General features: G+C 40.6%; 3 protein-coding genes across 3 annotated transcripts; all 3 read left to right on the top strand.

The window, feature by feature from the left end:
- The first annotated feature begins 261 nt into the window (after positions 1–261).
- exosc10 (exosome component 10) lies at positions 262–13,180 on the top strand. Its single transcript, XM_031726461.2, has 25 exons — positions 262–462; positions 980–1,116; positions 3,519–3,642; positions 3,730–3,834; positions 4,023–4,182; positions 4,511–4,619; positions 4,722–4,797; positions 4,887–4,997; positions 5,123–5,266; positions 7,338–7,528; positions 7,640–7,796; positions 7,988–8,136; positions 8,304–8,354; positions 8,496–8,607; positions 8,754–8,801; positions 8,878–8,953; positions 9,050–9,159; positions 9,247–9,339; positions 9,432–9,500; positions 9,614–9,719; positions 9,809–9,882; positions 12,297–12,477; positions 12,599–12,663; positions 12,751–12,827; positions 12,920–13,180. The coding sequence occupies exons 1-25, from the start codon at positions 337–339 to the stop codon at positions 12,948–12,950; spliced, it is 2,682 nt and encodes an 893-aa protein (XP_031582321.2). The 5' UTR covers positions 262–336; the 3' UTR covers positions 12,951–13,180.
- Positions 13,181–17,258: 4,078 nt separating this feature from the next.
- srm (spermidine synthase) lies at positions 17,259–20,393 on the top strand. Its single transcript, XM_031726467.2, has 8 exons — positions 17,259–17,454; positions 17,759–17,879; positions 17,958–18,050; positions 18,140–18,293; positions 18,456–18,539; positions 18,771–18,916; positions 19,059–19,181; positions 19,291–20,393. The coding sequence occupies exons 1-8, from the start codon at positions 17,324–17,326 to the stop codon at positions 19,306–19,308; spliced, it is 870 nt and encodes a 289-aa protein (XP_031582327.1). The 5' UTR covers positions 17,259–17,323; the 3' UTR covers positions 19,309–20,393.
- Positions 20,394–22,913: 2,520 nt separating this feature from the next.
- Positions 22,914–24,050, top strand: cort (cortistatin). The gene is made up of 2 exons (XM_031726494.2): positions 22,914–23,035; positions 23,415–24,050. Exons 1-2 carry the CDS (start codon positions 22,931–22,933, stop codon positions 23,640–23,642), a joined length of 333 nt encoding a protein of 110 aa, XP_031582354.1. The 5' UTR covers positions 22,914–22,930; the 3' UTR covers positions 23,643–24,050.
- The last annotated feature ends 1,236 nt before the right edge of the window (positions 24,051–25,286 follow it).

Raw genomic sequence — 25,286 nt, 5'->3', positions numbered from 1 at the left:
GGGAGGAAGTCAGGAGAAAAGACACACTGTGGAGGAGAGCCAGACATTATTAATAGCTGTGGTGTGGTGTATAAACACAGAGTGTGAAAATAGGTGAATGAAAAAGAAACGTTTCCCAGTGCATCATGGGAAGCCCCCAGCAGTCTAAGCCTAGCGCAGCATAATTAAAGTCAAAAATATGTGCATCCTGTCTGTGATACGGTCCGCCTTGTAGTGGCCCTTCCACCCCACACCGTTAGGTGGTGCTGTCTGTCCCTCGGCATTCAAGTGGCCCAGAAGAATCATCGAAGAAACAAGTTGTTTCCTGCGGTACACATGTACACAGCACCAAATTAAATGATGGCTTCTTCAAAGAAGAAAGATTTAAAGAGCAGTGGCCCTAAGGACAGTAATTCGGACACCAATGACGAGGACAAAGACGAGTTGTGTCCCGGTTTCAGAGACGTGGACGCTTTTGTTAAAGTAAGTAAACAAATCTGGAGTTCATGCTAGCAGGCAAGAACGCAACGTGGATGCCTGATAGCTGGTTGAAAACATACACAGCAAGCTGTTGAGACAAGATGACTTTTATACAGGTGATTGTAAAGGTAAAGGTCGACGTTACGAGTCTGGAGTGTATTTGCTGAATCGTTAGAAATGTGAAAGTCTGTAGTTAATAGTTATTATCATGCAGTGTAGCAAGTAACGGACGAAAAGTGATAGAAATCCAGTCCTAAAGTAGCTAATGGGACCAACCACACACTGTATTAAAGTCTTTGGTTAAACAGCCTATGTTTATATAAAGTCAACAGAGCCAGCAATGACAAAGTTCGAGCATTTTAAATTATGCAATAAGCACTATATCCATGCTGCTTTTCCCTGTGGATAAACCTTATTTTTCCCTCAATATGATGTAATAACAGTAAGTAATAATGAACATTTCAATTTATTGAAAATGGCTTTAAAGCAGTAACTAACAGCTCTATCTTTTTCTCTACAGCATGGGTTTGGTGCTGTATTATCAGCCACCAAAGCATCTGCCGGCCTACCTCAAGCTGGGGATGAATATGATTTCTATCGGAGCTTCCCAGGATTCCAGGAGTTCTGTGAAAGTCAAGGAGATAAGCTCCTGCACTGGTGAGAACATAGTGTGTTCTTGCATTATTTTATTCTTTAAATTCACAGATTCAACAATGCATTCAGTGAGTTAATCAGAATCAGAATACTTTATTTATCCCTATGGGAAATTATGTTGGTTACAGTGCTCCAGTACAAACAGTAACAAAAACAGACAATACAAGAAGTGAAATAGCACAATATATACATATGTATATGTGTATATATTTTATATACACTACAGCGTATAGGAACACTACAGTTTTGCAGCAGTACACTCCACTTATAATGAAAACCGATCTTAATGATAATCAGACCACATGAATGTTTTACTTTTTAAACCTTAAACCATATCTGTATACCAAGCATATATCAACTCATTTTAAAAAGTAATTTCCATCTGTACCCGCTTGCCTCTAAATGTATATTACATTCTTACGTCATTATTTTTACAAAGTACTTTGCAAAAGTCTCGAGCAACCCGTCATTTCTTGTCGGTGCAGCAGTTTATTGAAACATGCAAATGCAGATAAAAATACAGTATATAAGACAGAGACAGTTTGTACATGTGTCTAATGAGTTTGAAAGTCAACATTTGGTATGATCATTTTTGTTCTTCAACACAGCCTTAAATCTGTTAGGTAAGCTCTGTTGTAATTTCTTTAAGTAGTCTTCGAGAATGGTTCTCCAGGCTTCTTGGAAAACATTCAGGGCTCGTCTTTGGCTGCCCTCTGTTTCATGACAGAGGATCCACCATGTTTTTCAGGTGGCTGTAGACACTCACGGTGTAAGACCTGTTGCCACTGATTTTCAATCCAGTTCTTATGTAATTTGGCATATTCTCATTCTCTCCCTGTTTTCCTTAACAATGGCTTCCTGACAATCATCCTTCCACTGAGACACTTTCTGATTACTTTAATACTCTTTACCTGTTGTACATAGTTTTTAATGCCTACCACTATTTCCTTGGGCCTCCATTTTTCCAGTTTCATTATTTTTTTTAAACAACATACTCCACACCATGCCAGGGTAGGCCAAATTTTCAGCTGATAGCTCACTGGGAATCACATTGTTGGTGCAGAAAGTGCTATTTTTATGTCCGTCAGACATTTCATTTCACGGGCATAAACTAGCGTTTTTCATAGATTCATCTACAGAAATGAGAACAAAAAGATGTTTTTTAAACAGGCTTCTAGTAGCAAAATGCCTAAAGATACAGTTGGCTGTGTGCCAAGTTATGTGTAGGCACAGCACTGGTTCCCCCTTTCAGTTGGGTGCCTTTTTAAAGCTTGCATGAATCATAGGTCAGTGTTAAGTGGCCTAAAAAAAATATTTCTTTGAACATGGTCAGATACAAGTACTGGTACTAAAATCAGTGAAAAAGCAGCCAGTGTCCAAAAGCCTTTGAAATACTTCGAGAAAGCCTGGAGAGGTATTGCTCAAGAGAAAAGCACTTTAAAAAATAGCAAGAAGGTCTGGCTTCTTGGAAACGAAATACAAAGAAATGAACTCAAGACTTTTGCTCATACGCTATATGTACGTGTGATGCTTCTAGCAAACACGATCAGTGATCGTTTGCTTCGACTGATGATGGGTTATAAACGTAACTGAAAGTAACACACCAGTATTAAGTTGTTACGTGTTGGTTTTGATATGTGTTTGGGATCAGTAGAATCTACAGTGTTTTACTGACTAATAGTTATTGCTTAGTCGCTCGCACTAATTAGAAATCTGCTGACATCTCAGTATAAAAGAATGCATGAGGGCAGCTGTAGACACGATAACTGGTGCCTGATATCGGTCACGGCCACCTCAGTTCCTGCAAAACAAGCAACTTCTCCCCACCTGTTTTAACCAATCAGATAGATGCACATTCTCAGATAAGACTTTGTGTAATGCCTAGATAGCTCCTCTCTTTTGGGAAACTGGCTGCAGCTAACTGCTTGCAGACTGTGGTTTTCTGAACAGAAGAGATCCATAATCATCCAGTGCTTTAATAAATACACCAAAAGGTGAAGTGTATCGACTGGTGATTCCTAAAGGTGGATAAACAATTGTGCGACATATGGCACTGGGACTTCTTACACAAGTAGAGCGAAAACACAATGATAACTATAAATAATGCAGCATAACAAAAGATCTATCAGCCTTAGTAAGCGATCAGACCCATCCAGGATGCAGACATGGCTGGCTGCCTTGTTATTAGAAACTCTTAATTGCTGGACCTCTAGATTAAAACACAAGGTAGCAGTTTTCAAACTAAACAGGGGTCAGCAAAGGTTTCCAGAAGTCTCCCACGAGGCTTTAGTGCAGACGTGCCCTTTGACATGCATGCAGATGAGTTGTTTTATTGAATAACTAACCTGTCACTAGCTGTGCATCAGTAAGCAAAATGTAATCTTTTCACTGTGCCTTTGTGTTAGTATGAGTCAGATAATGCAACACCATGGATGCAGATCTCACATGAGAGACCGGAACAAGCTGACAGGGCTGGAGGAGAGGTTCGACTTGGTCGTGGACTCAAATGACGTTATCCTCGAAAGAGTGGTATGACCCGCAGCGTGGGTGTCGAACGAGTTTCTACACGAAAAAGTCTTTGCAAAGTAACCCTGAGCTCTCATGTCTGATTTCCAGGGGATTCTTCTTGATGAAGCTGATGGGGTGAACAGGAGCCAGCAGCCTGTCATGCCTGCAGGGTTCCAGCCTCCAAAAATTGTCGTTTCCAGCTGGAATCGCAAGGTTGGCTAATTAACCTCTCCGCTATTACACTGCAGATGCCAGTGTCTGCTCTGGGCCGAATTCAAGAAGAAACAATATGTGCCAGACCTGGCAGTTGTTTCTTAAATCTCACGCACACACAAAAAAAAGTTTTTTGAAAGTTTTATGTTTGTTCTACACTTTTCCTAAACAATGCTTTTATTGATCAGGGGTCCAGTTCTAGCAGTCGTTCCGAGACATTTCGACTGCTCCATGCCAAGAACATCACACGACCTCAGCTGAAATTCAAGGAAAAAGTTGACAACAGCAACACGCCTTTTATACCCAAGATCTTCATCAAGCCAAATGCAGTAAAGCCACTTCCATCTTGTAAGACATGCTTTTCACTCTCATATTCTTCCTCAACTTGTTGTTTTCTCGTGTCAAGTTTTTGATTACAATATAATCGCTTTAACGCAGGGATGTCAAACTCCTTTTATACCAGTGAAACTCTGATTTCTGTCAGTGAAAAGAAGTCTAACTATAAATTTAATGTCTTGATGCATGCTCATAAAGTTAAAAAAAGTCTAATTTTCCAAAGCCATCCAGTGGGTGAGAGCGGCGTCTTTCCTGAGCTGATTCTCACCCCCAGGCCTTATGTTTGACACTCCTGCTTTAGCGTGTCAAACTTATTACCTTTCCTGTTCTCCATCCATAGATTTTACCAACAAACAAATGCGTAAAGAGAGGCCTGAGGACCTTGATGTCCCAGCTGCCCTGGCTGACTTCATCCACCAGCAAAGAACTCAGGAACATGTTGATGACATGTAAGCCTTCTACCTTGTTTAATATTCACATCATATATTCTTCCATGTTTTTTTTTGTTTTTTTTAAATGTGCAATTAAACTTGGGATTTTGATCCATGCAGGTTTGCACACCCATACCAATATGAACTGGACCATCTTACAATACCAGAAAATCTTCTGTCTAAGCCAGAACCTCAGGTAATACACTCATGTTTAATGTGTGATTCCTATAATATGATGCTGTCACTGTTGGTTAGGCCTCTGTCTAATCTGTGGTTTCTTTTCAGATGTACAAACCAGTAGCTGAGACAAAGTTGTCATTTGTTGATACACTGGAGGATTTGGTAGCTCTAAATGAAAAGCTGTGCAAATTGTCTGAATTTGCAGTGGACCTGGAGGTACAAAGCTCATATGCATAGTGTTGTGGTCCCTGTAATGTTAAAATTTTGCATCACGAATTTGTTCATTTAGACATTTTTGGACAAATTTCACTGCTCACTTTCTTCTTTGTTCTTCATCGCAGCATCATTCCTACAGAAGTTTCCTCGGCCTTACCTGTCTGATGCAGATCTCCACCAGAGAGGAGGACTTCATCATCGACACCTTGGAGCTCCGCAGCGAGATGTACATCCTGAATGAGGCATTCACTGACCCCTCCATTGTCAAGGTAATGGAGACACTTCCCTGTCATTTTCCCTCTGAATCCTGCTCTGCTCTATCAACAGCAGATGAGATTACATGTCTGGTTAGATTTGGTTTGAGGTGGGCAGCTGCACAGTCGGCGGCTGTTTTTAAAATTTTAATCTCGGTCCTGAATTTGTTGCAGTGCAGTGGACAGGCATGACCTGTTGTTCTGGTACATGATCAGTGCAGCAGATAACTGGAATAAAAAATCTGTCTAAAGTGGATAAAGTGTCAAAATGTACCTTTTTTTGTGCTGCATACTCTGTTATGTTGTTCCAGCGGTCCAATGACAATTGCAGCACCAGCGTGTCATGCAGGTCAAGGATTGCCTTTTACAGCTTTGGTAGCACTATGATGCATACAGTTAGGTTCAGCCAGTTAACATTCTTCTGGTGCCATTTTTTTCCTGTTCAACTCAGTGAATTTCATGCATTCTGTTCAGGAAGACTCTTTTACCCTTTGCTCAGCTCTTGTTATCAGTTTCTTTTTCTTTAAGTGTTTTTTCTTTTTAAACAGGCCAACACAAAGAGGCAATTTACTGTCACACCAGCAGCCATCTTATGATCACCAGTTAAACAGACAGGCATGTTTGGACAGGTTTAAATTTAGATTGTCCCGGTGCGAGGTGACCGATGCACCACAGTCGTGTGTCAGTTATTTGTGATATTGGCTTACTCATGTAACTAATCAAGTTCGTAAGGTTAGTTAGTGCTTTGCCCTCTCTTAGTTTACTATATGATACATGGACTGTAATTAATATAGCACTTTGTTTTACTCTTAGTTTGATACAGGAGCTAGGGATCGAACCACTGACCTTCTGAATAGTGGACAACCTGCTCTAAAACCTAAATTACCATAAACAACATTTTTAAGGGCCACAGGCAAGAATTGGGTAACCAGTGGGAAGTCCAAGGGTCCATCTGGGAGATATGACCGTAACAAATAATCGTACTTGTAGTACTACTCCGCACACACACAATTGCTAATTGTAAAGAAAAAATCTCCTGAGTACTGTTGACTTGACAACTCGTTGCGACAGATGGCTGTCCCTCCCCGAGTCTGGTTCTGGCAGAAGTTTCTTCCTGTTAAAAGAGAGTTTTTTCTTCCCACTGTTGCCAAGTGGTTGCTCAAAGTGTGTCATTCAACTGTTGGGTTTTGTCTATATTAATGTATTTTGTGTGTGTTGGGGTGTTGTTTGTAAAGCACCTTGAGGTGACTGCTGCAGGGATTCGGTGCTGTATAAATAAAATTGAATTGACCTGATATGACTTTTGATTGGTTAAAAGTGCATGATTTGACACTAAGGTCATTCAAAAAGCCAAGTCCAGTTTACTGTATCTTGGGGAAAAATCATATACCCTGTTTGGATTTATAAATAGCTTGTGAGCATTATCAATAAAGTGATCAATAAAGTTTATCAGTAAAATGATCATAAATGGGTTTACACACCAGTTTTTGGTGTTTGTACCTACATGTGAATGATTTCCCTGTAATGTCAAATAGATATTTAAAGAGAAGCAGTCTGGTGGTCTAACTACTTGTCTTTCTGTTTTTTAAAGCCATGTTGCATAGTGCCATTACATTCCCACATCTCAGAACTGAAAATGCACTTAAAATAGCCCCAAGGGAGTGTATTTTCCTTGGGGCTGTATCTCATCATCTCCTTTTTGATATTACATGGAGGCCTTTTGAAAAAAAAAAAAACTTCACCAGTGTAATGATTATAAGTTTGTAAAGTTAAACCCCCCTGAGCCGGAATTTGTTTGAGGTGTCCTTATTATTTTCAAACACGTCCGATAAAGTTGGCAGGCGTCCCGTGGTGTGTGTGGGAGCAGACATGACTCACTCACTGTAGGACACCTGTGAAAAAAGTGTGGTGCGTAGGCTTTAAACGACTAAAAGATTTGCGAAAATGATCCAAATGTTACATAGCATGTCTCCACTTTTTTGGAGAAAAAATATATAGATACAAAACGAGTCTTAATTATTTTTCTTTATTAAATAAGCTGTTCTGCACCGGTGAGGTCTCAACACTTTATGTTTTTTGTTCGTAGGTTTTTCACGGTGCAGATTCTGACATTGAATGGCTCCAGAGAGACTTTGGCTTGTATGTTGTCAACCTTTTTGACACACATCAGGCAAGCCGGGCTCTCAACCTGGCCAGGCATTCCCTCGACCACTTGCTAAAACACTTCTGCAACGTGGACTCTGACAAACGTTACCAGCTGGCTGACTGGAGAGTTCGGTACGGTGACGACCTGGTTAATCAATGCATAGGTTTATAATTTTCGCTTAGCTTGAAGTGGTGTACGGTTGTTTTGGGGAAATTAAATATAGTCCACATTTGTCCACATAGCCCCTTGCCAGATGAGATGGTGCAGTATGCCCGGACAGACACCCACTACCTTCTTTATATCTACGACTGCGTGAGGGTACAGCTTCTCGACTTCAACCACGGACAGCCTGGTTTGCTGCAGAGTGTCTGGAACAAGAGCAGGAGCATTTCCCTCAAGGTGTGCACTTCATACACCATGAAGATTAAAGTGACACTTCTAAATCAACCTTAATAGTCTTGTTCAATTCTAATAGTTCCATTGGAGTCTTTAATGCTTCCATAATTTTTACATTTCCACACCATAACCTCCCAAGATTTTCTGACATTTGTCACGATTCGCCATGTGCCCCCCCTCTCTATCCCAAACAGAAATATGTGAAGCCTATCTACACAGAAGAGTCATATTTGGAGCTGCAGAGGAAGCAGAAAAAGTCTTTTAACACCCAGCAGCTCACTGCCTTCAGACTGCTGTTTGCCTGGAGGGACAAACTGGCCAGGCAGGAAGATGAAAGCACCGGGTAGGCTGCCTGGAAATGGATGGACTTCTTGTTCTGGAAATTTGCTGTAGCTTTTTTTTTTTCCTCTCTCTAGCTTATCCTTCCTGTCCAGCTACATTTTACAGTCCAAATGATTTAGGGTTTGGAAGTCGTAACATGTTTTAATCCAGTGTTACCTGTGTGTTTAGATACGTCCTGCCCACTCACATGATGATCAAAATATCTGAGGAGTTGCCCAAGTAAGTTGACTGTATTTCTCTTCTCTTTTTTTCTCTTCTTCTTTTTCTTTTTCCGGTTCTTGTTGTTTTCACTGTGGAGCAGATGAATTTAATGTTTTTATTCATAACCTCCAGCTCAGTATTTTGTCTTTACCTACACAGGGAGCCTCAGGGCATCATTGCCTGCTGTAACCCCGTGCCCCCACTCGTGAGGCAGTACATCAATGAGCTCCATTTGTTAGTGCAGGAGGCCAGGGAAATGCCCCTCCTTAAGGTGAGGAAAGATGAGTGGCAGCAGGGGGGATGTTTTGGGGGGTTTTCTCCCCTCTTGGTATTATAACTTCAATGTTTGAGATGTCACTGATGATTTGAGGGACCAGGATCAGTCAAATATTGCAATATCTTTTGCATTTCACGCAGGCTGAGATTGCTGCGCAGAAGAAGAAAGGACTCACGCCCATTAAAAAGGTTGGCTTAAATCCCATTGATTTTGGAGGTTGAATGACTGCAGGGGAAATGAACGTGGTTTTATATCATTTTCCAGCCTGAGGTCCCGTTGTTTGGTCCCCATGATACATCCAGGGTTTCTGAGAGCGATCCCCCTCAAATTTCTGCTGATGGTAAGCTTCATGCTCGTGTGTGCTTTGCATCACTCAAGTGATAGCAGATTTTAGCCCATTAGGCTTTGTATTGATGCATTCATTTATTTTTTTCAGAACTGCCAGTTAAGCAGGGGATGCTGTTCTCAGAGGATGAGGACAAAATGGATGTGGATGTACGGAAAGAAAGCGGTCTCGTGGCATCAGCTAAAATCACACTGTTTGAGGTAGAGATTAACATTTAGTATATTCAGAGTGAGATGATTTGTGTGTAACTGTGGTGCGAAATGTGAGATCTCTGCTTTTTGTTAAAGGAGGTGGAAATAAAGGATGACCAGGAGTCAAGCTCAGCGGCTCAGATGAAAGCCAGACGTATTATTGAGTCCTTTGAAAACCCCTTTAGAATGGTAAGAGGCAGGCAGTGATTTACCCTCGGTGCTGGTTGTGTGCCGCCGAACTTGAGGTTCAGTATTCATTTGTCTTCCTTTTGGGATTTCAGTATTTACCCTCCACTGATGTGCACGTCAACAAAAATGCCAAGTTTGACCCGTCTTCAAAAATATTCGAGGTAATCAAAGAGCTCCATTCACTGATCCATATCCTGTTTTTTTTTCTTTCTTTTTTTCTTTTTACCTCGTCCCTATTTGAACATTCACAACTACAAACTTCTCACCTTGACAGATCAGTAAAAGGTGGAAACTGCAGAGTGTTGAACAGCAACAGACTGAATTAGAGGCCAAGAAGAAAGCCAAGCAGGAAGCCAAGGAAATGGCGAAAAAGCAGACGGGTAACAGGGTTAATTTACTCTAAACTGATCTTTTTTTTTTTTCACCCATAATTTATGTTCCTCATTGTTTTTAATGTTGACTTCCATAGAGGAAAGGACAAAGGCTAAACAGAGTTATCAGGAGTCTCTCAAGAACGTCGCCACAGTTCGCCAGCAAGTAGCGGTGAGTCACTCACTTTCTGTTCCTGCCATTTTCTCTTTTCAACTTTAGATGGGCTTCGGTGTCCCTGTGGTGTGAGAGCTGAGTTATACTCGCTCAAGAACATGTTAAAGCCTCTACATTAATGGCCAGTTTAACCCTCTGCATTGCCCCCCATTTTCTGATGATGCATTTGGTTTTTCTGCACATAAATACAGTGACTCATAAGCAAGCCCTTTTACCAGTCTGCAGCACTGGCATTGAAGTGGCCTTTTAATATTTATGTCTGTCACATGATGTGTCTGGGGAAACAGAATCCGCAGCGTGGGACTAGAGCATTAAGAGACTCATCCTCTACTTATCACATGATTTTTTATTTTTTTTTCCTCCCCTGGAGAGCATCAATAGCTCCTTTCTGCCCAAAAGCCCATTTACTGGTCGCTCCATCTACTGGGATTACTGCTTTACACCCACCTGGTTACTCATGCACAGTCTTCCCACCATAGTGCTTCCTTCTTCTTTTTTAAATACTCTGTCCCCTCTACCTTTCACCATCTGAGGCTTTGCCATCATTTGTTTGAGCGAACACTAATGGCGTGCACCAGACTAATCCTCTGTGTGATGACTGTTTCAGTGAAAACTTGGTTTTAAGGCACTCCCTGCTGAATTGGCACCCTCATATAAGCACGTTGGCACCATCTGGTGGCGTGCATCGTAGTCGGAAATGTTGGCAGCAACGCTTGAAAGTAACAGTCGTCAACTTGCCAACTTCAGCAGAACATTGGCCGTTTCGGCTAACTGTCGGTTTCAGCTGGCACTTGGGCAGTGAAGTTTTTCTTGTCTAATTACAATTTGAAAGAAAGCTCAGTGGTTTTCGGAAGCTCCTGCTGCTCTGATATAAATAATATTACAAAAGGGTTGTGCAGTGATTTGGTTGTTCACCAACAGTGGCATGAGAAAAATAAAACTTGCTAGTGAGCAAAATGAAATAAGCTGAATAGACTAATTTGCTTGGGAAATAAGGAAGCACTGCTGTAGCATTTAAAATGTATAAAGAAATGTGTGTTTTAGGTAATTATTCACAATGATGTTTTCATTTTGTAAGCTTTTAAACCAGGTGTCCTGCTTCTTTGGTGTAAAAACAATGTATAATCTTCATTGTAACATTAATGCGTAATTCTCCAGTCTTGATACAGCTGACTTGTAACAAGCAAACTGTCAAAAGACAGATCCTATGTAGGCTTGTATACACCATAAATACATACATTCACCAGCTACTACATTATGTACACCTTCCTAGTACTGGGTTGGCCCCCTTTTGCCTTCAGAACTGCCTCAATTCTTTTGTTATCCAGCACCTTTTACTCAACAAGGTGCTGGAAATATTCCTCTAAGATTTTGGTGGCACTGCATAAATGCAGCTCAGCACAGCGTTTAGAGCATGTTGCACTGTGAAGCTCGTGTTCCACCACATCCCAAAAGGATATCATGTTGAATATCTGAGCTTTGTGACGTGCTGTGTTATCCTGCTGGAAGCAGAAGAGAGTACACTACGGCAATAAAGAGGTGGAGATAGTCAGCAGCAGTACTCAGGCTGTGGCATTTCAACCATGCTCAGCTGGTACTCCTCGTTTTCTTTCAGCTCCTCCCTTTAGTGGTTGTCACAGAGGATCATCTGCCTCAGCCTTATCCCTAGCACCTTATCACCTTATCCCTAGCACCTACCTCTTTCTCACAAAGAAGTGTACTCCATAGTGCCAATCCATGGTGCCAAATGGGGAGGGTTGTGTCAGGAAGCATCCAGCATAAAATCTTGGCCAAATTAAATATGCGGATCATCAACACAAGTGGCCCAAAGTGTGCCAAGGAAATGTTCCTCACACCCTTCCTCCATCAGAAGCCTGAAATGTTGATACAAAGCAGGATGGATGTGTGCTTTCATGTTGTTTACACCACATTCTGACCCTACCATCTTAATGTCGAGGCAGAAATGAAGACCAGGCAGGGTTATTCTAATCTCCTGTTGTCCAGTTTTGGTGAGCCTCAGTGAATTGTAGCCAGTTTGCTGCTGTTAGCTGTTCTCAAATGGTCTTCTGCTACTGAAGACCATCTGCCTAAAGATTCAACATACTGTGCATTCAGAGATGCTCTTCTTTTGGTTGTAGCAAGTGTTTTTTTTGAGTTTCTTTGGACTTTCTGTCAGCTCAAAGCAGTCTGGTCATTGGATATTTTTGCTTAAATTGACCGTTCTCTGTGAAATGTTTAAACAGCAAAACATTGAACTAAAAAACGTCAGATATAGAATAAGGGGTCACATGCATTCAAGATTGGGGATAAACTCTAACTAGTTTAACAGTGTCTACATTTACAGAGGTGTTCATTAAAGTGATCATTATCAGGATTTTACTGAATGCAGTGTTACTGACCTATTTAATTAGGAATCATCAAACGCTGGCGGAAAGAAAAGAGAGAGGGTCGACAGTGAGGTTGGAGACTTGACTCCCAAACCAAGCAAGAAGTTAATGAAATCTGCAGAGAAACCCCAGAAGACAGAAGTAACTCCTCAAGACAGCTTCAAGCCCTTTGACTACAGTCAGTCAGACCTCAAAGTCTTTGCTGGTACGCATATAATTTTTTTATTATACTGGGTGAAACCACGGCTTATTTTTCATTCATTTGCAGTTGTTTTAAAATCTAAAAAAATTAATTTAAATTCTGTGCACTCTCTTTTCTTCTACAGGTAACACATCAAAGGATAACACACAGTTTGATCCAAACCGGCAAGCCCACGATTTTAAGAGAAAAGTATGGCTCTGTTAAAATAATTTATTAACCGAACCACATGTAAATATATTCATGTTTAATAATGAATTGCTACATTTTGTGTAACAGAAAACTCCTAAGGGACAGAAAAACAACACTGGTGCTGGCAACCGAAGTATGTCGTACCTGCCTGGAAAATCGGATCGGTAAATATATTCAGCGTACAGAGGTTTTTCTGGCCCTGCTAATTCAAACTCACAGAATATTAACCACTCTGTCCTTTTCTTCCCCCTTGCAGAGGATTCCGGCATAACTGGCCCAAAAGATAGGCTGTCTTTGATGCTATTTTCTGTCTCCATTTTAAAACCTTTTCACCCTGCAGAAACAGTGTTTGTCTCTTTTTTTTTTTTGTCCTTGTTGTGCAGCCAAGTAAAATCCAGGATTTCAGAATTTAATGAATTTTGAATCAAAAAGTGTCTTTTTCTATCTGCAGAACAGTTTACACTGTAAATATGTGTAAGCGCACACCTCCTAATTAAAGATTGTTTTTAGAGGTAAACCCTGCCTTGTGTTTTTTATTTGTGCAACAGTATTATGTAGAATTATTACTACCAACACTGATATTAAAATAATAGTTAATAGCTAAAATTGGTCATTATCCTTCTTAGCTTGTGTGGACTATGCTGCACATGTTCTTTCAGTTTTATTTATATAGCACCAAATCACAACAACCGTCGCCTCAAGGCACTTTATATTGTAAGGTATACCCTACAATAATACAGTGTCAGCATCAATCTAGAGCTTTACTTTAGTTCTCGAGCTTAACTTCTTTTATTAGATTTGATTTTAAAAGTGTACGATAATTTGTTAAGAATGAACTAAAAATGGTAGAGACTACTGTGCAAAAGTCTAGAGCCACACTTCATTTCTTCAGATTTTGCTTTCAAGAGCCAAACTTTCTTGGTGTGTTCTTTTTAAGCTGTCTTGTTCAATAGTTCCCCAAGGTCTCTGAAGGGGGCAGCACGGTGATTAGCACTGTTGCATCACAGCAATAAGGTCTTGAGTTCAACTCATTCCACTCAGCTCAAGCCTTTCTGTGTGGAGTTTGCATGTTTTGGGGTTCTCTCCAGGTACTCTGGCTTCTTCTGGCAGCCCAAAGGCATGCAGGTTGTGGGGTTAGGTTAATTGGTGAATCTAAATTGTCCATAGGTGTGAAAGTGAGTGCACATGGTTGTTTGTCTCTCTCTGTTAGCTCTGTTAGCCCTGCTACGCCAGGCTGGCGACCTGTCCAGGGTGTACCCTGCCTAGCTCCCCTTTGACCCTGATAAGGTTAAGTGAATGGGATGGTTCAGTCTCTGAATGACTTTCTAAGTTTTTCATTGGCTGTCATTGTCCATTTACAGTTCAGTCTTTGTACCTGATCTTTGGACCTTTGGTCCGTTAAAGGAATAAGTTTTATTTCTGGCTGTAAAGCCACTTAACACTGGCCTATGACACATTCAAGCTTTAAAAAGTCACCTCTATATACATAACAGACAACTGACAAGAAACCTGACAAGTGAAACATGAGGCCTGGAAAAATTAAAAAAAAAAAAAAAACTGTCTACAGCAGATGATCAGTATCTGAATGGCAGGTCCTTAAGAAATGGGAAAACAATCTAGTAGACCTGAAACGGGACCTGAGATGCATCTGGACCTTCAACTGATCCCTCTACTCTTTGCTGAACCCTCATCGAGAATGGTCTCAGTGGAAAGAAGAAGCCGCTCTTAACACGCTATGTCCCAAAGCTCAAACTACTTTCTTGAACATGACACTTAGTTCATTGTACTCAAATCACAAGATCTCAGTCCAAGAAAGGACCTGTGGGATGTTGTGGAATGGAAGATTAATCTCAGAGTTATATTTCCATAGCATGGTTGAATCTGCTGCAAAGATAGCAGCTCTGAAAGCAAAAGAGGATCCAGCTTGGTAGCACCAAGGTGTGCCTAATGAAATCGCCGGTGAATCTTTACAGACTGTGCTTGTCGCAAAAAACGTAGTTACAAATGATTGCGAGAAAATGTCAAATTTGACGCAAGGAGGCTTTTCATTAATGTCTGACTGACGGTCCCAAGCTTTACTTTGAGTGTCAAGTAAAAACTCACCAAATGGTCCAAACGGGAAAAATAAAGAATAAAATAACTGCTGTTTTTCATTTTCAGCACAATGAATCTTATGTTTCACTAACAGCAGGCTTTGATACAACATCTAGTACTATGTCTTGTCCTATTAGCTGTGTTTTAGTGGACCTGCACCATGAAAAATGCTTTATTGGTAACAGACTGCAGGCACTATGTTTGCACTGCACCTTTGGATCACATCGCTTTAAGGTTACAAACTTTAATATGATTGTGATCTTTGCTTACATTTTTCTTTGCTTGCCCCGACAAGTTTGAATTGTTTGCTCCCCTTTAGCATATTTTACTTTCTGTTGAGCAATGACAGGTTCTTGTTTAAACAGATGAAAACATACTTTCACAGGAAACTAAATAAAGCTCCTCTGCCCGTGTGAATTTCAGGTTTGTGTTTGAGGATTAGAGGTATGAGGATTAGATTTTCATTTTTCTGCCAGCAGCCATTGAGGTGCCTTTTTTTTATTTAACTTTGAACTTTGTTGTAAATTTTCTGGGCTTACCCAGACAAGTTTTAATTGTGTGCTCAGCTAACTTTTGCCTTTGGGTATAACACTCTGTCATGGAGATACTGAGCCTAATGTAAACAGACTAAGAGTGCACTGTCGCCTTGTGCAATGTAACAGCTGAGATCTGTCCTCAGAGTCCATTTAGAGTGGCTGTTCTGATGTCGAACTGGAATTGCAGATATTGACATTTCAGTCTGAGACAATCGTTTTACTGTTTTAAACTCAAATGCTATTGAAATTAATCCATTTAAGTAACTACCATCATTTCTGGTTAGATTGGGGTTAGGATTAGGGTTTGGGTTGGTCTGAGACTTACTAAGAAAAATACCTCCAAACTGACCAGTTTTTGTTCAGTCACAGCAAATTAAATAAATAAATAAATAAATAGAAATAAAAATTCTGCGTCAAAAACAAGTTTCCATAGTCAGCCGGTTATATGCAGGTATGTTGATATATAAATAAACATGATGTAAATTTACTGTTTAAGCTTTGTTGCTCTAAAAAAGATTTCTTGTATGTCTTTGCATGACAGTAAACCATACTCTAAAATGTGGGCGTTGCTACAACGAGGCTACAAATTCTAAAACATAGATTTTAACACAGGCATCTTCAACCCAGCAGGACAGAAGATCTAAACTTACCACAAAAAGTAACAAAATTCATGTTTGGTTGATTATTACTCTATTGTAACAAAGCTTCTTTACAATAAATCTTATACCGTTGGAAACCAGATTTTGATTTTTCCTTAAGCGGTGCCACCTTTGTAAGGAAAATGCGGGTGCGGGTGGGTTGCGCCTATGAAAAAATTCCAAATTTTCCAAATTTTCTCTGTGAATGTCAAACACCTTGTTTGGTGTCGTCTGTTGAATTGGATGATTACAATCTAAAGAAACAAGACATACTGACAATTTAACAATTTATTCAATGAACAAACAGGGGCCTCTGTTGCATGTGGAAGAGCCATAAACAGCTACAACGGCTTGCCACCTCCTCCTCATGCTGGTTACCAACTTGGTCGGCACCCCTATCCTTCAACCACTATTTGTCACAAGACAGCCAATGTGGTTGTGTTGGCTGTTAAGCCTTCAATGTCTTGTTTATATAACTAAGTTTATGTAACTGCCAAAGTTTAGAGCCAGTTGCCCAAGAGAGTGAACAGTGTTTAGAGTTGTTTGTTGTTTTTTTTATTCTTATTTTATGCAGTCATTTGTGTGAAGTTAGCTCTGTCACAATTAGAACATGAGTGAATTGAATCTTGGCTAAGACAAGTTTTCTCTCCGTAATGTTTGACTGACACAATCTGAAAGTTAGATTGAAAAAAGCTTCAGACTTTACAGTGTTTCGTTTTACAGGCAGAAATGAACCCAACTCAGACCTTTGACCACTTTTGTATTTGCTCAAAAGGTTTTGGGCGGAGTACTACTTCTTTTTTCTTGCACACTCATTCAAAGAAAGTTTTAGAATTTATCTTCACTGTTAAATGTAACTAGGCTCAAAGTGTTAAAGCTATCTTATTTTAATAAACAACACAGTCATATGCAAAACTAGAGTGGCACTAGGGGTGTAAGAGATCATTTTAGGGTGGCACATGCCACCCCATGCCACCCCATGCCACCCTTCTAGATCCGCTCCAGGGCACATGCCACCCTTCTAGATCCGCCTCTGGAAAGTACTTGCGAATATAACAACTGACTGTTTTAAAAGAAAGGATTCCTTGAAACTATTAAACAGGCATACACTCGTCTCCCGCACCCTGGTGTCCAAACGCACGGGTGTATTCACACGCCTTGCTTTGGCTTCACGTGGGCTGCTCAGCTCGTGCTTACAGGGCGGTGCAGGCGATGTGAAGTCAAACAAACTATACGAGAGAACCTGCCACGCAATTGGTTAGCGTCGTGAAGACCCAGCTACGTCAGCGCCCTCCCATTCGCTTTAAGAAGAGGGCGTCAAGTCTCGCGGTTAAGCAATGCGTTTGTCGTCACTCTTCACTGCCACGCTTCCAAACACGTTAGGCAGCTGTCATGGACCACATTAAAGATGGATGGTTTACAGAGTCTTGTACGCTATGGCCGGGGCAAGCAATGAGTCTCCAAGTAGAGGAGGTCCTCTACCACAAGAAATCCAAATTTCAAGATGTTATGGTTTTCAAGAGGTGAGTACTGTGAGGCTCACTTCACTTAGCTAACGCTGCTAGCTGTTAGCTGTGCTCGCACTGAATGAGCAACCTAGAGCATGCTTTTTTTTCCAAGATGGTTTAAAGATACGAAGTTTTTAAGCTTGACTCGTGATTTGTATGTCATTGAAACTTTAGTGTAAACTTTAAGAGTAACGCTAGATTAAGTTAAGTCACGGTACATGTATTTGTTAAGCATGTGGTTACACATCTGATTCCTAGGGCAGCTCTTATGTAAAAGTGCTCCTGTTGCCTCATACTGTGCTGTAATGCTACTTTCCAGCAAAACCTACGGAAATGTGCTGGTGCTTGATGGAGTGATCCAGTGCACAGAGAGGGATGAGTTTGCCTATCAGGAAATGATTGCCAACCTTCCCCTGTGCAGCCATCCTTGTCCTAAGAAGGTATTTCTCGTAAATCTGTGAAACAACAGTACATTCGGGATATTTCCAGCTCTGACGGTTATATTTGCATTTTCACAGGTGCTCATCATTGGTGGCGGAGACGGAGGTGTGCTAAGGGAAGTGGTGAAGCATCCGCTGGTGGAATCAGCAGTTCTTTGTGAGATCGACGAGGTGGGAGCAACAACCCTGACAATTTATGATGTAGGGATTGTCCTCTCTGCTGCCTTTGATTGATGACATTTTTGTTGTCTTCTCTTCAGGATGTGATTAATGTGTCAAAGAAGTTCCTCCCAGGGATGGCCAAAGGGTTTTTCAGTCCCAAGCTCACCCTCCACATTGGTGATGGCTTTGAATTCATGAAGCAGAATCAGGACGCCTTTGACATAATAATAACAGATTCATCAGACCCAGTGGGTAGGTGCTGCTTTTAACTGCACAGAAGTGAATCTCTGTAGCCTCTGCATTTATTAAAGTCCCACAATCCTTGTGTGCCCAAAGAGCTAATCAAGCAACACAAATACGGTACATGCTTTAAGGAGACAGTCTCAATTAGAATCTCTTTAATCATTATTTCAGGACCTGCTGAGAGCTTGTTCAAGGAGTCTTACTACCAGCTGATGAAGGCAGCATTGAGAAGTGGTGGAATTATTTGTTCCCAGGGTAAGTTTATATTTCACTGGAGTTGTGCATTAAAAGCTGGCTAATAAGTAATCTTTTGAGTCTGTTAAAGGTGTTACTGTTATTCAGTTACTGAATGGATTACTTTCTGTTGAGTTGTTCCCTTCAGATTGAGCAATGCCAAAAGATGGGAAAGTAACACTTTTTTTTTTTTCTTTTTTTTTTCTTCTTTTTTGGATCTCTCTCCCCGCCTCCTGCTATTGTAACTGACAGGCGAGTGTCAGTGGCTCCATTTGGAGCTGATAAAGGAGATGCAGACCTTCTGCAAAACCCTATTCCCTGTGGTGGACTACGCCTACAGCACCATTCCAACTTATCCCAGCGGCCAAATTGGATTCATGCTCTGCAGTAAAAATCCTGTAGGTGTTAAACTGTCATTCTCAGTTTGTCATCCACCACACTTCCCCAAGTGTTCTTGGATTGCCTAAAAAATGCAGAAATGTTCCATAGCACAATAACTGTTTCTCCCTGATCATTTGTCCTTGTGCTTTTGTTTTTTAGGAAACAAATTTCAGGGAACCAGTGAAAGCACTGTCAAAAGAAGAGAAGGAAAGTATGAGCCTTAAATATTACAACCCTGAAATTCACAAAGCGTCGTTCGTTCTCCCAGAGTTTGCAAGAAAGGTAAGTTGGTTTCAAATTTGAATAGATTTTCTGTGCCACACTTGGGAGTGCAATCCCACAATGCCGACGGGTATTTTCTGCGTTTCACTGGTGTGTTGTCTGTCGACAGGTGCTCAGTGAAGCATGACCAGCAGCAAAGGGCCATGTGCATCCTTCAGCCAACCCTTAGAACATGGATAAACAACCTTTTTCTATGGCTTCTTGAACTCTACGTAGTTAAACATCATCCCAAGAGTATCAGTTCAGAGAAAATATTGATTTTGAGCCGGTCTTGCACACACTCTTGTGTTGTCTTTCAGTTCATGTAATTGTCTTATCTGCATTTTGTGAAGAAGCAAACCTAACCTCATTCTGAAATGTTTTGTTTTTAATTCTGTTTACTGTAAAATACCATAAATTACACATGGCGCAACATGTGTAATTGTTACATAGGCACAGATTTACAGGTCAAGTGAATAATGCTAATCAGGTCTTTAAATACAATGTTTTTGTTGTGGAAATGTGTAACCCCCACTCACACCTCCTTGCAGACCTACATCCCAATCCCAGACGCCCAGTTTTGTTTGGCCGGTGGCTTCAATTTTATTGTGGCTGATCGGTGTATGTAATCCTCTACTGCACATTTATTTTGTGACCTTTATTATTTTGAGGTCTTGTCACAATCATGGTTCAGAATACTGTCCACTACACAGAAACCCTATAGTGCCTGAAACTGGTTGTGCATAACCTACCAGTCTTATGGTCTCCTACTCAGAAGCTAAATGGAAAAAGATCCCTTTAAATAAACAAACAAACAAAAAAAAAAGCACCTAATTGGTTTAGTTAAGGCTCAGCTTTGAGCATCAGTTTGATATAGAATACTGTAAAGAGATTACATTAACATGCAAACTTAGAAATGTTACCAGAGCTTTCCAGTCCACGAATAGTCTTAACATATGAATTCATTATGCAGTTATAGCATGCAGTATTGGTTATTGATTACTGGGTGTACTGTTTGTACTGTGGTAAGAGTCTGACTGCAGGATGTGAGATCGTTTCTTTAAATGGAAATGTAATATTTCAGTGATTTGAGCTAATGTAAAACATGATTTACTGTTAGCTATCGCTACCTTGACTCTTTACTGGGACACAGTGTTATACCTGAATGAATGAATTTGTCTTTTTTTATAAGAATCATGAACTGTAATAAACTGGTAACGCATAATTAGTGGATCAATGGCTGGGTTATGTTTTGTCTTTCAAGATCTGCATTTTCCAACCACGCTTTCAAGCTGCTGCTTTTGCTGCAAATGGTGAGCAGGATCTGTGTTTGCAGGTGGGAGCAGTGTAGTGCTGAGACACGTGCAGCTTTGGTATTCAGGCACCAGGTGGCATCCTTGAATCTTTTATGTTTTAGGGCCGTCTCAATGTTTGAATTATACTGCTGAAATTCTTTGATTTAGAGTAAAAAGCAGTCGGCCCCTCTGAGCTGTTCACTGTTTTACGATGGGAAGTGTCACTGTGGAACTTAACATTCAGTTGCATCAACTCAAACTACTGTGAAAAACCTCAGTCTTCACTAATTTTATGGTTTTGTTTTTTTATAATGGGACCAACCTGCAGTTCAGTGCTATGTTGTCACGCTGCTTTTACACAGGAGCTGTGCCCCTAGCTGGATGATAAAGATAATTTGTGCTTGTGAGTGTTAATACTGTAATATAGGAAATGAAGCACATCTCTATGGGCTTGTGTTGGCACCAATGAACAGGCAGCCATGAATTTTTAATTTGACTGGGTTTTAATCATCTCCATACCACAGGAACAAAACTTGGGAATACAATAGACTGACATTAAAATTAATTTCTTCTACAGCTAAATTGATGGCTTGTTCCCACATGTACAGATTCACCTGTTTGTTGGATAACAAAAGCATAAAACCCTTATATGATCTGTGAGTCACTGATTTTCAGCCATGTATTTCAGATACTCGTTGAGGTGGTGACTCAACAACACGTAATAATGAAAATGGAGATTTTAACGCACATTAATGCAATCTCGGAGCACCTATAGTAGTCGTCGCATGCTGGGGATCCTTAAGTGTTTGAAGTCTCTTGCAGTGTCATCTGCAGATCCCTTTAAGCTGACTAGTTGCTGTATATTCTTCAAACACACTGAACTGCCAATATAACAATTTTTAACATTCAGCTAATCTTTGGATTTCCTTTGGGCCAGCTTCAGATCAGCAGAAATCAACCCAGAGACTGTTGTGGAAGCATGAGAAATCCATTTGAACATATCAAACGAGGCATACTGGAATACGAGCGCCGCATGTTCCCTGCCAGTAGCAAAACAGTGAAACCTGTAAACTCAGCTTAATTGTGCTATTTCATGATATGTCTCATGGGTTGACAGCAGATTCTAAAAATATAGAATATTTTTTTTATATATATTAAAAATATATAGTATTAAATGTTTAGTTTTTTGTTAACCATAAAACACAGTTTATGGTGTTCTTTGGTAAATAAGTTTATGTTATGTCACTTCATTAGACCTATAAAATGTGACTTTTTATGTAAGCAAACTTGATTAGTAGTTAAACTTGTGTAAAGAGTTGAGGAATTAATTTTTACTTCTGTTAATGCTATTGTGTAGAAAACCTCAGTGGCAGTTTTAGAATCCATTTGTTGTGCAGTGCGTCTGGTATCCATTGTGAAGCAAAGGACTTTAATTTGTTTTCGATTCAGAGACACCACATGCATCAAATCACGGGGCCCATGTTAATGCAAAGATAACCATAAGATCCTTATGGATCAGCACTAAACTACTGAACACTGCTGCTTCATTTTTACAGCTATGCTAACTCCACGAGATTGGTGATGTGCATTTCCTGAAGAGATTTTGGCGAGTCAGTGGGAGTGTCAGACCGTTCAATTGCAATCTGCAGGTGTCAAAGAGGCATATAGAAGCAATATGACAGGAATAAGATTTTGCCCGGGGTAGGGTGCCAAACAGCGGCCTGCATTGGGAGTGGAAGATAAGCTGGCTGGTGATCAATTTGTATCTCTTTTAGATCTACTTTGACTCCTGCTACAGGGAAATGTGACCGCTTTATTTTAAGTGCTAAAAATGGTTCAGGCATATCCGTTGGTATCACACTTTAGATGAGCTGTGGAATTGTCCGTCCACCTGTCTGACAGGTATTCTCTGAGATTGTCTATCGTAACTGCGAATGCATTAGTTGATGTCAAAACCTGGTAACGGGCGATTGACGTCGTCGTGCGCTGCAGATGTTTCCTCCCGATGAATCACATGTACGCAAACCATCTCACAATTTGTCAAAAAGGTTAACTTTTAAACGGTTCCATTTGTTGTGTCCTGACCTCTTCATCTCTCCTCCTCTTTCATGCTCTCGTACACACCCCCAACAACATCCACACACACACACACACCCTCCACCCTCCGTCATACACCCACCACCCTCTACGTCAGTGGCAAACATGAGGGGGGTAGAGGCGTATAAAAGAGTGAGGGGCTTTAGAGGTAGAGCTGACGAAACATCTGTGGTTTCCAAATCTTCTGAGCAGCTGCCACCAACTGCACTCCACTTTTTTTCCCCCACCGTTCTTCTCTGGATCTCCGGCTAGTCTGAGCTGCTCAGACCCTCCTGCTCAGACACACACACACACAGACACACACAGTCACACTGTCTTTGTGAGCCTCCTGCTCCTGTGACTGTAGCTCTGGTCGGTCACCTGCACTCCTGTCACAGCATGCAGCTCCTGGTGGTGTTAGCAGCTCTCATGGGGGTTGTGTTCAGCGTTAGAGCAGCTGCCGTGCTTCCTGTGGAGGATAGGAGCCCCATCCATGTGAACAGGGTGAGGAAATTGTTTGTATTGCTCAGATTAGCTTCATGGTATTTTTTTTAATGACTTTCAGTTGAAATTATTGATAAATGTATCCAATTACTACATGGGAAATAGTTTGAATGATTAGAATTTTGAAAAAGAAAAATGTAACTTACAATACAACAAAATCTGTGGTTATGAAAATAAATAGTAAGATATTTAAGAACGGCTTTTTTAAATTGAATTAAAACTGCTTTTCACTGACATGATTAATGTTGTCAGTTTATATTATCTAAAATGGGAAAAGTATTAATGATTTGTGAGCATCACTGAAAGGTGTTTGAAAATCACACTTCCATGATTTTTCCTCCGTGATAACATTTCCTCTACTTTCTGATATCCTGGTTAGGAGCTGAGCAAAGAACGCAAGGAGCTGATCCTAAAGCTGGTGTCTGGCTTGTTGGATGGAGCTCTGGACACAAACATGCTGCCGGGAGAAGCGACACCTGTGGAGCTCGAGGAGCCGCTGGAGTCTCGTCTGGAGGAGAGAGCTGTGTATAACAGGCTATCGCTTCCCCAGCGCGACCGCAAAGCTCCCTGTAAAAACTTCTTCTGGAAAACTTTCACCTCCTGCTAACAGTGCACAAAAAAAACCCCCCACTCGGCTCCGCCTGCCTCCGGTACTCCTTCCGTTCCAGCTCTACATAAACTGTGGTAGACCTCAGCTGTACATATCATCTACACCTGTCAGACATGCAACATCGATGGACTTCACTGAGACAGTGTGTCTGTTTGAATATTAATTATTTATGTATCTATTTATGTATACAATGTATGTAACAGTTTCTTTCAGGGTCAACAATAAAGCATGGATATAATATTTAAAATGGTGATAACAGTTAATTACTTTTTGTTTTTTGAAGGTCAAATTTTCCTCCTCCTGCTTCTGTAATATAAATGCAAAGGCAGATTTCTTAGAAGTATTGTAGCTGCATTTTTTATTGGGGCTATTTTACTACACTAAAATAATCGAGATATTTCAGGGCTTTCCTGTGTGCGAATATTTTTCTTTCTAAGAAACATTAAGGCGCAGCTGTGCCCTGTGGATACGGAACTTCTTTTTCAAAAGCAGATCAAACATTATTTTCTTTTAAGTCTTTCTACTTTACCGGCATACACACAATAATAACCAGGGGAAGCAATATTGCTACAAAGACCGGATTTTTTATAACTATGAAGCATTAAAAAAAGAACAAACTGCCCCCTTTTATTGTTAAATTGATAGCCTTTTACTCATCTATAAATAAAACTATATCATAAGTGAATTAAGTCAAAGTAGCTTGAGTAGTAGTCCTTATTAATTCCTCGCCACAGGTTGAGGGAGACGCTTCAGTGACTTATCACAGATCGTTAAACATGTCAGCGTGATAGGAAAGTATATAAATCAGAAGCTCCTCCCGTGTTCACACGATCATGATCTTCTGTTTTAGAATATTATGCGCAAAGTGGGGAAAAAGGAGACCGGCCGTCAAAGCACATCAACAAAAAACAATAAATTAAGGAAATAAATAAAAAGAGCGTAAAGTCAATATAAGCAAGAAAAATCATGTTGCGCTGATGACAGTCTGACCTCAGCGTTTAATAGAAAAAGCCCAGAAAAGGCTTTGGTTGCATGTTAAGATAATGAAGCGAGACCCCCATCAACCTGCTAATACTCTCTCTGATTCTGACTCCCAGTCAGCTGCACGCCTGCCCAGTTCTCAATCAGTCCTGCTACAACTGCTCCACACCCTCCAGCCCTTCTGGCACGCTCAACCACCGTAAAATGAGTGTTTCTTAGCCACTTATTTAGGGAAAAAGTGAAGTTGGTGCTGGCCGCAATCAAATATCGACTTCCAACTCAGGCCCACGGCCCCTATTAGCGAACTGATGGATTTCCTGTGATAAATGACATACAGGTGAAATGTCCTGCTGTTCATGCCTGCTCAAGCGAACCGTTTATTTTCACACGTGAATAAATGAACAATCATAAAAACGGAGCAACAAAAACAAACAGTTTAAGAGAGCACTGCTGAATAATGCAACAATCACAGGAGAACCTTTTGATGATTATTATATTTCCCCGTTCAAGGGTTTTAAAATTAACGGCCCTGGCCTTTCCTCTAAGTTTTGCCAACTTGTTAAACTCTGATGCTGAACACATCAAGCTGTCTGTTACATAAATGATAAACTGTAAGCATGAGGAATACTTTAGTTGCTGTGGCTCTGTATTGAAATTTGA

Source organism: Oreochromis aureus, linkage group 20, assembly GCF_013358895.1.
Source record: "Oreochromis aureus strain Israel breed Guangdong linkage group 20, ZZ_aureus, whole genome shotgun sequence".
In the NCBI taxonomy this organism is placed as follows: domain Eukaryota; kingdom Metazoa; phylum Chordata; class Actinopteri; order Cichliformes; family Cichlidae; genus Oreochromis; species Oreochromis aureus.
This window is presented reverse-complemented; position numbering and strand designations above follow the sequence as displayed.